Source organism: Penicillium psychrofluorescens (assembly GCF_964197705.1).
Source record: "Penicillium psychrofluorescens genome assembly, chromosome: 6".
Lineage (NCBI taxonomy): Eukaryota > Fungi > Ascomycota > Eurotiomycetes > Eurotiales > Aspergillaceae > Penicillium > Penicillium psychrofluorescens.
Window position 1 is genome coordinate 1,349,134 of NC_133444.1, and position 12,834 is coordinate 1,361,967.

General features: G+C 51.8%; 3 protein-coding genes across 3 annotated transcripts; 1 reads left to right on the forward strand and 2 right to left on the reverse strand.

The window, feature by feature from the left end:
• Positions 1-3,263: 3,263 nt before the first annotated feature.
• On the forward strand, positions 3,264-5,810 carry PFLUO_LOCUS9030 (uncharacterized protein; the record flags this gene model as incomplete). Its single annotated transcript, XM_073786815.1, has 7 exons — positions 3,264-3,336; positions 3,408-3,778; positions 3,846-4,221; positions 4,302-4,458; positions 4,525-4,658; positions 4,944-5,054; positions 5,125-5,810. 7 exons carry the CDS (start codon positions 3,264-3,266, stop codon positions 5,808-5,810), a joined length of 1,908 nt encoding a protein of 635 aa, XP_073643033.1.
• Positions 5,811-8,530: 2,720 nt separating this feature from the next.
• Positions 8,531-10,429, reverse strand: PFLUO_LOCUS9031 (Glycerol kinase; the record flags this gene model as incomplete). The annotated part of the gene is made up of 4 exons (XM_073786816.1): positions 8,531-8,809; positions 8,874-9,040; positions 9,101-10,095; positions 10,161-10,429. The coding sequence occupies 4 exons, from the start codon at positions 10,427-10,429 to the stop codon at positions 8,531-8,533; spliced, it is 1,710 nt and encodes a 569-aa protein (XP_073643034.1).
• A 909-nt stretch (positions 10,430-11,338) lies between these two features.
• On the reverse strand, positions 11,339-12,451 carry PFLUO_LOCUS9032 (uncharacterized protein; the record flags this gene model as incomplete). The annotated part of the gene is made up of 4 exons (XM_073786817.1): positions 11,339-11,770; positions 11,832-12,056; positions 12,130-12,174; positions 12,239-12,451. The coding sequence occupies 4 exons, from the start codon at positions 12,449-12,451 to the stop codon at positions 11,339-11,341; spliced, it is 915 nt and encodes a 304-aa protein (XP_073643035.1).
• Positions 12,452-12,834: the final 383 nt, after the last annotated feature.

Sequence of the window (12,834 nt, forward strand, 5' to 3'; positions counted from 1 at the left end):
TCTTCCTGTATTGTCACATTTACCACCCTGCATCTGTGTTTCTTGCCTCACCTCACCAAACCCAACCTCTTGCTGTGCATCCCCCGGATCGTTCGGGCGTCTCTATTATTGAAAATACCAAGCTTTTTTCCTTTTCCTTTCACCTTCTGCGAAAAGCGAGCCAAAGTGGAAAAAATTATCTTATTATGTGTCTTGTGTGCTTGTACATATCTCTCTCCCTCTGTATGTGTATGTCTACGGCTGTTCTCTACTGCTATTCCACAGCCTGTTTGTGTGGTGGTCGGTATGAAAAGGGTGAACCACCAGAGTTCTTATCTATTTGGCTTTGTGAAGACAAGATTTCAAGAAGTTCGCTTTCCGGTAGCCATGTACTCAGTCGGCTACAAGCAGACTCGTGGGCATTATTACATTTCTCAACCCAATCAACAGGTCTCGTGTCTGATTTGCTTGGCCATCTGTGGCCGCGGGGGCTCGATGATTTCAGTAGGACGCCAAAGAGGAATTGAAACTCAACTTCCCATTTGCATAACTACAAACGATTATGAAAAATTCTAGACCTTTGATATTTGATATCATTTCGGTGGGTTGAAGAAAACCAGATCTGATGATCAGAACTTCAAGAATTGTTTCCTTCTGTCGACATTCACGATACGGCCATCTGATTCCACCAATTTGATTGGTCTACTCTATACATCCAGCAATATGGCCGTTCTTAGTAAATTAGTTTCTTCATAACTTAAATAAGTAAGGGGTAGGTTTAGCCTTCGGAATATCCAGTCAGAAATTCTAGTCATCAATTACAGGCATTGTTGATGGAGTGCTTTACAAGCGTATACTATCTGCACGGTAGCAATTTTTTATGGTCAAACATGACGCATTTGGTATAAAATTTCTCGCGTTATATTGAAATTAAGTGCAAATCGACAATTACCATAGCTCCCAATTTGATATTGTTCATTAAGCGGTTATTTCCCCCAATCTCAATCTATGGAAGAGGTTGTTGAGGATAAACCATCCCCGCGGTGGGCTGGTATGCAGGCTGGGAAGCAGGGCGCGTCCGGAGCTCGGCTTCCTTTTCTTCTTGGATAATCGCGCAGCAGGAGCAGCAGAAGACAGTACAGCAATCTCCGCAGCAATTGCCCTTGATTCCAAATTGTCGACGCATCTCGCCACGGCGAACCGTCTGCAAGATCCAGTGTGACCACGCGAACCCGAGGCAGGCAAAGAGGCCGCACTATAATATCTCCGATTAGCGTGAGAACTGACTGGTGTATAATTGGAATTTGGGGCTTTGAACAAGCCGCGGGTGATAGGGAATACACACGTCGGCGTTGCAGTAGCTGAAACCAGAAAGAGTTGGGTTCTTCACTCGTGCGTGGGCCTTTCCGAAAGCCAAACAAGGAAGGCAACAACCGGTCAAACCTATGCCCAGGAAATGCTTACAATCAGTTTCGCAGTCCCAATGCAAAGCGATGTTGGAGAAGGTATGGAGGGCACTCACAAACAGATCCGGGGGTGCAGCATGCGAAAAGGGAATGGTTCCAGTCAGAGTTTTGCGCAAGATCCTGTCTTTGGCCCTGAGGATAAGAGGAAGGAGCAGTCGGCCAGGCCTGATATTCTTTTTTGTCCGCCATGGTAAAGGTATTTATTGGTGGATAGAGACAAGATCAATGGATCAGAATGGTCGCACAGACAGGAGAAAGGTCAACTGATCACACGAAAAGTAACGGGAAAGAGGCAGTCGGATGTTTATATGACCTGGGAGTTCTTAATAGGCATATACACATGTAAATCTACCAGGTAGTAAGATGTAACAATGAACAAAAATGATGGGATTCCGTCTAGCTATCGTGTCTGTATTTGTAGAGGTGGGGAAGTGGAAGAACTCAGCAATCCAGGCATCCCAGGACGCCTAATTTCCACAATGGCTGATCGGGTGAACCAACTAGTAAATTACTAGTGGGACATGTACCCTGACATACAGTGGTGTTGCTAAAGTCGGAGACCCTCCAAAGTACCTTTCCTTACCCCCTCCTTTAAAGGGACATATCGCCTAGTTAGTAATTTTTGATCGATGCAGACGCTAATTGCCGATAGAGTATCAGCGCGGTACTGGGGAGAGTCTCAGGGCTTAGCTTTAGCACTGCCACTGTATGAACTAACCTAATAGGGGCTAGTGTGCCCTGAATAAGGTCGGCCTTATTGTTTCAGCCTTATTTCTCCAGCCGCAATGTAATAATAGATCTCAAAGAAACTGGACAGGGTACATTATAAGCAATATGGATGAACGGCTCCGCTTATTTTGCCAAGGGTTATGCTACTTGCACGGCCCCGATGATTTGTTCTTTTGCTCGGCACCCTACCCTATATCCCACGTTAGTCCCAATTTGTATAGTTACTATGTGCAAGTAGTCCAGGGGGTGTGCAAGTATATGTGGGGCTGTGCAAGTAGCACGGCCCTTTTTTCAGCTGCAATAACAACAAATCTCCAAGGAACTGAACATACGGCGCTTGTCCTGCCTGGTTCAAAGCCAAAAGAGCCGACAGAATGGGCTGGGGCTAGATTAGAACTTGTCGCTAGATAAGAAAACAAAAGGGCTCGTGCCTCGATCTCAATTCGCTAGGTATCTATGTCAGCGTCAGGGTGTCTACGTAGTCGCAAATCATTCCTAAACTCTTGTTAACGCATCAGTCGAAGTAAGGCGAAGGAACGCAATTTCTGCACTAACTAATATACACCCCGTAGAGGCTTCAAAGGCACATCTACTGGCGAAGCGAATTTAGAATGAAAGATAATAACAATCGAGCGCTACTACGCTCTAGAAGAGAAGGCTATAAGCAGATCCACCATACCAGGGCTATGCAATGCAACCTCAGATAGAGCGAGATTAAGCGAGGCGTGCGGAGTTTGAGATTGCTAGCAATTATGCGTCTAAGTATACTCGTGTTATGTCGACTAGAGTAAGAGGGCGGCTCTATAGAGGGAAAGTGAAATGCTTAAGTAGCGATATCTTACGTTGGCATGCTAAGAATTCATGAGGTCCCACACTGAGTCCTTCAACCTTAATTAGGAAGCTTAAACACATTCACTGCGGGGTTCCATGCGGAGCCGGGATAACTACCGGAGACGGGATATCTGCCGGAGTCTGGCCTGGGGAAGTACACTACTAACTTCCAACTTTAATACTGCTGGGATTACATGCGAATATGGAGTCATTATTTTGGCGCTCTAGTGCAAGATTGATGGTTGTTTAAGATTCATCATGAAGTTGAATGTGTGTGCGACCCTATTGCTCTCGGGGCTTGCGGCATCACTTTCTGTGAATTCGGCTCAAGGTACTTTTTTACATTTCAAAGTTGACTCCGAAATAATACCATAGTGCCTTGGATTGACTGAATTAAAGCAGGACTCGAGCCGTTCAAATTCGACTCGTTTCCTCCGGGATCAATCAGGGCCTCGGGCTGGTTAGGTGACCAGCTCGCCCTCGAGGCGGACGGTCTTGCGGGACACCTGTTTGACTTCTACCGTTACGTGAAAGAATCCATATGGCTCGGCGGGACTTACACCTACAGCGAGCTGCATGAGGACGCGCCGTACTGGTTCAACTACATAGTGCCGCTGGCGTGGTCGCTCGACGATGCCAGGCTCAAGAAAGATGCCAAGACGTTTCTGGACTACACTCTCGACCACCAAGCTGAGGACGGCTGGCTGGGTCCCGAGAAAACTAGGCAAACTCGAGGTCTCTGGGCGAGAAGCTTGCTTTGCTTCGGCCTCGTGGTAAGACAGGATACCAGTGCTCCCATGGTAAAGAAAAGTTGTCTAACGTCCAACCACTTTTTCACAGCAATACGCAGAAGCAGACCCAACAGAAACAGAGCGCATAGTCGACTCAATGCATAAATTTGTCACACTTGCCCACACCATGCTGCAGGCGAATTTCACCGGCCTCATTGAGGACAAGGCCGAGGGCGACGACTTTGACCCTTACGGGTTTGGGCTCATGCGGACCCACGAGCTGCCCATCTCTTTCATGTGGCTGTTGGATAATCACCCGCGGGACAACTCGAAGGTCATTCGGGAGGCCATCGAGTTGATGTTTGCGGGTGGTCGACAAGGAAACGGAGACTGGACGACGTTCTTCGTCGAGGGGGTCTTCCCCACGCAAGGCACTCCTTATATCGAAACGCCTGGCTTCGCGCATGGCGTCAACCTAGCAGAAGGTGAATCAATCCGTTTATGGATCTGTGGCCATGCCGTGCGTGAGGTGATTGATAGTGACACTTTGGCTAACTGCATCCAGGCCTGCGATACCCGACTGTACTATACAGGATTTCGAAGAATGAGAGTCTCGTTCCCCAGACCTACATGGCAGTCAACTTGACTACCACTTACCAGACCGCGCTGTCTGGGACAATCATTGCCGACGAGTTTCTCGGGAGCTTGAATCCACAGCGAGGGTGAGGCAGGCTTCCAACAACCTACATGAAGTCAACTAGTGACAGGGACTGACGCGGGAAGCAAAGGTCCGAAACTTGCACGACGGTCGAGTCCATGTTCTCGTACGCGTATCTCTACCGGTTCTACGGGTACAACGACTTCGCCGACCGAGCCGAGCTTGCTGCTTTCAATGCGCTCCCCGCCGCTCTGACCGCTGACTGTATGACTCCGAACTCTCTCTCCCTTCAAGTCTTGCCTTTTGCTCTCCTCCAAGCTGACCAAGCGGCTAGGGTGGGCGCATCAATACGTCGAACAGACAAACCAGCCGTGGGCGAGGAACCTAACAGCGCAGCCTTACTATAATGTCGTGTCGTACGGCAATACGTATGGACTCGAGCCCAACTTTGTGAGTCAAGATGCTTCACCACCTTCGAAGTCCCATTCCCGGCTTAACTGACTAAACTGCTCGGTCTGAAGCCTTGCTGCACTGTCAACCACGGTCAAGGTTATCCCAAATTCGTCGTGTCCGCCTATGTCAAGCAGAAAGATACCGTCGTTCACATGCTTCTCAGCCCGACATCCGTCTCCGGGAAGCTGCAAGGCAGTTCATTCAGTGGTAGGGAGTTTACCGCTCAGCCTCAACCTAGAGGGTAATTAGTGTCACTATATGCTAACCACGGGCACAGTGGACTGCGAGACCAATTACCCCTTCTCCGGCGAACTGAACTACAAAATTGAAGCGGAGAGGGACTTCCAATTCGCCATCCGAGTCCCGGGTTGGGTCACGGATCTCAAGAAGACGTCCATCTCCATCAACGGTGTAAAGCCGACTCAGCTCAACCCAGACGCCTCCGGGCTGCAGTACGTCCCGATCCGCCGGGGCAAGACAATGATAACCGTCGATCTCCCCCTGGAGATCCGTACCGTCGAGCGCAACGGCTCCGTCGGCATCTACCGCGGCCCCCTTCTATACGCGGCCGATATCACCATCAACGAGACCTCCCACCAGCCTCTCAACTGGACTGATCGTCTGCCTCTGCCGGCCTCACAGGTCGACCCGCGCTCGCGCGACTACGTCATGAACCCGAGCTCGCCGTGGCAGTTTGCCATTGACCCTTCCACCCTGGCCGTCCAGCAGGAGCACCGCGTGGACTCACGGCTGCCGAACCCGGTCTGGACGTCCGGCGGGCCTCCCACAGCGCTGTCCGTCGACGCGTACCCCATTGACTGGCCACTGGACCTCGGGACTGCGGCGCCGCCGCCGATCAATCCGGTCGTGGACGCCAGGACGAAGACGTCGCTGAGATTGGTACCGTTTGGCGCGGCCAAGTTGCACATTGCTCAGTTTCCAGTTGCGAATATCACGTCTTGATGGTCCTGCAAGACTGCAGCAAAGCTCTAAGCCGGCGGTCAAGAAATGTAGATAGAAACTCTGATCAATGTATAATTCAATGTCCCGTCTGTGGTGGTGAGTACCCCGGCCTATTTGACACCGAAGAAACCTACTATGTATCCAAGAAAACGAGGATTATTGGCAGATAGGGCTTAGCAGAAAACGTCGCAAAAGAAGCCACAGCGGATTTCGCTCTTGCAGTTCGATAATAGTATCATTCTAGTAGCTCTAGATCGGCTACAATACAGTACATTCATCCATAACATGCATGTTCATCTCCTGCCGGAAATGGACAGTGCTGCGGCTAACAGCAGCGAAATAACGCAAAAAAGGGCATCACTCAACTTACTGGCGGAACGATTACGCTGAACCGCCTAGCCAGAGCCTGCGAGAGCCCCGTGGAGACGCTGCGGGCGGCATACGCACTGGTACCGACCCAGGTGCCGAGCCGCTAGCTCCGCTTGTAGTACCACGGAGCAGGCGGCTGGTCTGCTTGAAGGAGTTACTTCTGGATTACAGAGGGCGGGCCCATGGTTATTACTGTGACGCAGAGCGATACAGGGGCTTATGAAAGTCGTGGTCAATCTAAAGCTGCGAAGACAGCTTCGGTGAGGAGGTGGAGGCGAAGAGGAGTCCTCAATTGACGATCAAATGGAGAACGGAATTGGAGTTGGAGATGCGAGCGAGGATTAGCCCGGGAGGTATTTCGAGCGGGGATGTCTGACCTGCTACCGCGTCCACATACTGGAACCCCGCATCGGGGACCGATTCGTCGAGCGTTCCTGGCGACTATTCCAGCAGGTGGGGCGAGGACGCGGGACGTTGGTGGCTTCAGGTCTGGTGGCGAAGGAAAAAGCGGAGGAAAGAGGGCCTATCGGCTGCGAAGCCATGTTGCTTGGCTGCAAAGTTGGTGGTGCGTTGATTGGGGCGTGAATGAATGAGTCCCGGAAGGCTTCCGGTAACTAATGGCACGGGTCTTCCAAGGCCGGAGGTGCTCCTGGGAATCCTCCGGTCGCGAGGTAGGTCGAAGAAAGATAGTGAACATTAGCCGAGCCTTTTTATGTCATAGCAAAAAGACATCGATTACCATTCTTGGCCTGAAAATCAACAAGCGATGCAAGTGCTTCATACAAATAGTTGCTTTATAAATATCTTTAAGGTCTGCTTGGCATGCTGATGTGGTAATGATTAGACGTTTCTATCATATGAGCTAGTTAATACATGTACCACTGAGTCAGGCTGCAGACGCTAGCGCCATGTCATAACTACAGTATGCAGTTCTCTATAGCATTACTATTGCCAGGACGGTGGGAAATAGCTTCCAATATTTGCGTTCACTCCGATCCTTCTGTGTGTTGAACGGACACATGGTAAAGACAAGCTATGCATATGTTCGAGTAAATAGTCACATCAGGTACTGTTCTCTCGCCTCTAGTTGACCTCCCCATCCTTCCACACAAAAGTCTAGAGCATATTACTCCCGCACATTGAACGGCTGAACTAAATACCCTTCGCTATCTTCACGAGTATCATCCAAATCGCAGCCAAATTGCTTAGGCACTGTCAACGTCGCAAAGATTGTAACTGGGTGGAGCTTTATACCGTTGTGGGGTGCATTAGGCGAGAAAGGACAGTTGAAGGACGCAGAGGAGAACTCGGCGTACGTATGTCTACCCACGCTGCGGGTATGATCTACAAATCAAAATCAAGTTTGCATTTAGGCAGACAAGGCAGCTCTGATAAACTTCACGATGTGCTCATAGGAAATGCAAGTCCGGTTCAGTAGATCCTGCCCTGTCTGCTCCGACTCCACATCCAACTTCTTAATAATTCTAATTCTATCTCCGATGATGTCATCTCAACAAGGCAGCCCCAGTGTCACTGAGGCTATCTCTGGTCCTGTCCTTTGATTGGCGGGAAGTCAGACAGAAACTGTTGCATTTCCTTTTAGGGAATACTTCAAGGTAGAATTCTCTATGTACAGGAATGTGGGTGATAGAGCGCGAGCAGAAGTATATATTCACTGAACTTGAGACAGAAGTACAGTTACTTACCTCTCCAGGGTGCATACTCGCTACATAGAATAAAAATCTATATAATCTCTGATAATTTTGGAAATTTCGGATATACATTCAGCTATATACAAAAAAAAAAAAAAAAAAAAAAAGATAACAAGTCCACACACACAGATCAAACAGACATACACATCATCGCCGCTCGCCTCGGAAATAAATCAATCGAGCATCAAGTGAAAAAAGAACAGAAAAGAAAAATCCCATCATAACGGTCATGAGTATGGATGGGGGCCTATGATGGCGGATAGACACGTCGCTTATATAGAACAGACAGACTCTTTCTATCCCGAGCGCCGCGGTCTAATCGTGTATGCTTAGTGGTGGCTGGTGGGTGGGGGTGGGAATGTGATGTATGTATGCGTGCCGAATAGTGCCCGTGTGAAATCGACAATCGAAAGATAAAAGAAAAAGAGGAAGGGTCGATATTCGAATCCTTGTTTGTGGAAAACCAGAGGATTGACTCTGGGTACATTCCCTTTCTTTGCAGGTATGTATGTGGATGGGCAGTTGTTGGTAGTGGGTAGGTGGAAGAGACGCCAAAAGTCGGGTTGGAGGGAACAGGCGCTTGGATGGTGATATGTCGAAAAGGAAAAAGGAAACGAAAGTTATAAAAGGGATGCACGCTTATGCTGATTCATCGTCGTCATCATCGTCATGAGACTCCGGGTCCTTCCAACCGCGCGACATCTCCACAGCCTTAGACCAGGTCTTGTACAGGCGCGCGCTGGCCTTTTTAGAGATTTTCGGTTTGAAGGTAGCGGTGTTCGCACGGTTCATGTGCTTGAGATCCGAGAAGTCCTTCCAGACGTCGATGGCGAAGCCGGCGGCGATGGCGGCGCCTAGCGCGGTTGTCTCGTGCATGGCCGGGCGGTCGACGGGGATTTGGATGATATCGGCTTGGGTCTGGAGGGGCGCGGAAGATTAGTATCGAATCAGACGAAGAGCAAAAAAGGGAGGTGGTAGTTACCTGCATGCAGATGTCGGAATTGCTCATGCCGCCGTCCACGGCTAATTCCGTTAGCTTCTTGCCGCTGTCCATCTCCATGGCATCGAGAATGGCTTTTGTTTGGAAGCATGCCGCGTCCATGGTTGCGCGCGCGATATGTCCTCGCTGGGTGTGCTGGGTGATACCGACTGCGATGATATTAGTGTCCAGTACAATCACTGGTTAAAGAACAATAAAGAAAAACATACAGATGGTTCCCTGGGCATCGTCAATCCAGTAAGGTGCGAAAAGACCACTAAATGCGGTCACAAACACGCAACCACCGCTGTCTGGCACAGTGGCAGCCAAGTCGCTGACCTTGCGGGAATCCCGGAAGAAGCCCAGATTGTTCATCAGGAATGACACGCCGCTGCCAGCTACGGCAACGCTGCCCTCCAGGGCGTAGACGGGCTTGCGGTCTCGGCCGAGCTGGAATCCCACTGTGCCTAGCAGGCCGTGTTTGGAGATGACGGGCTTCTCGCCCACGTTATAGAGAAGGAAGCAACCCGTTCCATAGGTGTTTTTGGCCATTCCAGGAGTGAAGGCGCAGTGACCGACCAGTGCGGACGCCTGATCCCCTAGACAACTGGTGATGCGAACACCCTCCAAAGGCCCCTCAGCGACTTCACCGAATCCCTCCCGGTCAGAGGAGGGCAGGATATCCGGCAGCCGAATCTTATTGCGGTCGATATCAAAGAATTTCAACAACCGGTCGTCATACTGCAGAGTCTCGAGGTTCATAAACATCGTGCGGGATGCGTTGGTCACATCCGTGACTAGACGCTTGTTTCGTGGCCCACCATTTAGATTGTAGATGAGCCAGGTGTCGACGGTCCCAAAAGCAGCGCGGCCCTCGTCATACGCGGACCGAACGTCGGGGAGGTTATCGAGCATCCAGCGCAAGGTGACCGAGGAAGGATATGTCGAGAGAGGCAGACCACAGATATTCACGAGGTCGTCTGCACCCGCCTTGTTCTTGAGCTCGCGCACCAGCTCCACGGTCCGGGTGTCGGTCCAGGTAATGGCATTGTGCAGGGGCTCGCCGGTCTCCCAGTCCCAGATGATGATGGTTTCTCGTTGACTGGTGATGCCAATGGCCTCGATATCGAACTTGGCGTGGCCCAGGGCAAGGAATGATTTCATCGCCTCTTCAATACAAATGTAGACCGACTCGACCAGCTCGTAGGGGTCGTGTTCGTGCCATCTTGAGAGGAAAAAGCCATTAGTGACGACCCCAGCAATCGGGATGAAATAAAACCGATCACTTACCCTGGATGCTCGTGGATTTGACGGAACTCAGTCTGGTACGTGGCGACGGGGACGCCCGTGCAGTCGAAGACGATGAAGCGAGTGCTGGTGGTACCCTGATCGATGGTACCGATAAACCGCTCCTTCAGATCGTCCGTCCGGCGCTCTTCATCTTGCAACAGAGACCGGTTCCCGTCGTTCGTCTCCTCGGGTTGAATCACAATCGCCTCGTCGGCGGGCTCAGAGTCTCCGTCGACACTGGCAAAGTCCAGTTCGAAAGGGTTTCGCATCTTCTGGGGGGGGGGAGGGGATGTGTGCGATAAAGAGGGAGACGGTGGTGCGCGGCCGAGGAGAGTGCGCAGGGCGGGGGTGGTTGGTTGGTGGGTGGTGGTGGTGGTGGTGGTGGTGTTGGTGGGAGATTTACGCCTTAGAAAAGAGGATGACGAGGGCTACACGGTGGCGGTAGTCCGATAGGGAAGGTGGAGCGTGACGTTGAAGTGGCCAACGGGAGACCGACCGAGGTGGTGGGGAGAGACAGCGAGGTAAAAACCCGAAGAGAGAGAGAATTGGCGACGAAGACGAAGAAAGAAGAGGTGAAGAAGAGTTGGAAGAAGAAGCAGAAGAGAAGAAAGAAAAAGAGAAGGGCCAGACAGACAGACAAGACCGAACAAGCAGTGGGTGGGTTGGTCCCCCACTTGCCAAACCTGCTATGTCCAGGTGATCACGACTCATCTCCACTTTCAACACGCCGTCCCTTTTTTTCTCGCACCTTCGAGTTTTATTCTAGACCGGGACACACGGGATGGGCGTGATCCCGAGACTCCTATTTGAGGAGTGCACCGGAGGAATTGGCCTGCAGTCCAGGAACCACACTTAAACTACACAGTAGCTGGAGATCGGCTAGGGGCAGCAAGAAGGGCCGATCCATCCACCTCGCCCAACCTTCCCTGATTACCGCGGCTGGTTCGGACCAGTTCTTGCAGGACAGACATCATCTGACCCCCATCTGGGGCATCCTCTGCACAGATGTATGCAAGATAATGATTTTTTTTCCCCTTGTCAGCCTACGATTTCTATGATGAAAAAAAATTCCAACACACTCGAAACAAAAGAAATAATTCAGTGTCCGCCCGAAGCGGGTGCTGCGGATATTCTACAGGAATTCACAGGAATGCAAGAAGATCAAAAAATCCCCTTTTTTACTCGGACTCCTCCTCCTGGCCCAGCTCAGCCCGGCGGCGGGAATCGGCCTCCTCCTTCTCCTTCTTCTGCAGGAAGATCAGGGCGTTGATCTTGTCCTTGATCGTGTGCTCCGAGCTGACGGTCTGCTGGATCTGCTCGCGCCCGATCAGGGTGGCCACGATGCTGGCACCCACCACAAAGGTCAGCACGAAGCGGTACATGCCGTACCAGTGCGGCGCACGGCCGGCGGCGGCGGCGCGGGCGTCATTGTAGTACAGGAAGGTGAAGGCGAGGAACTGGCTGATCAGCGCGTACTCGACGGGGAGCAGCAGCGTCGGCCAGGCCACAGCGGGAGCCAGGACACCGGCGGCGTAGCGGCGGTACCCATACTTGCCGCCGTAGCCGGCCCATTCCAGACCCCAGTGGATGGCACCGAGGAAGGAGAGGATCTGACAGACAATGAATCAGTAATGCATAGAGCAGGAAGGGGGCACGGTATTAGGCACTCACCACAGCGCCGTAGCCGACCTGGATGGGCTCCAGCATGTGCAGCATCAGCTCTGCGGTCTGGCCGGAGAAGAGCAGACCGTCACCAGCGACCGCAGCGCGGTTGATCTCGTAGGAGAGATAGACGGTCTCCATGGAAGTGACCAGGTAAGGGACGACACCGGCCATACCGATGAAGAGAGCCTCCTTGGGGACCTCCGCCAGGCTGAAAGTATCCTTGATGACTTTCTATACTCGCAATTGCAATCAGTAATGCTCTTCTAGAGCTCATTGATAGCTTAGGTGCCGGGGAAAACCTTACCGCCTCGGACTTCATGCCCGCCATCATGTCGACTTCATCGTCATCCTATAAGTCCATCGGTCAGCCATTGGACATGCTCCTCACCCTAACGGGTCTTGTAATCATATACCTTAGCAGAGGAGGACGCATAGCGCACCAGGGCGGTGGTAACAGGCTTGTGCGCGGCGAGCGCGAATCTGGGCTTCCCGGTCGGGCGGATGGCGCGAGCGGACGAGGTCAGTTGGGCCTTGAACATCTGGTTGCCCAGAGCCGAGCGAGCCACAGAGGCATTGGAGCTTGAGACGGCACGGAAGACCGAGCGGGCGGCGGTGTTGCGGTACATGGCGGGGAGAAATAGCTTTTTCGTGAAGGTCCGGGTTAGCAACGTGCAAAGCCTCGGGTCTGGGAGAAGTAGAGTCCACGTACCCAATTGAGCTGGCAAATATAAGCTGGGGCTGAGAGTGTAGAGTGGAGAGGAGGGGGTGTGAAACCCGGACACAGAAGCTGGAGATGGCAGTCGGGGAGGCCGTGGAGTTCCGGGGGGAGAGAGCAGTCGAGATGAAGTTGTGGTGACCACGAGCATCCGGCGGACCGGAGCGACCCGAGTTGCATATTGTGCCTCAGGCTGCACGTTCCGGACAGAGCACGTGACTACAGGGGCGCAGCCCTAGCTTACGTAATGCAATTCTGGGGAGGTGACGTATTTAGGCAGTGAAAGGCACCGGA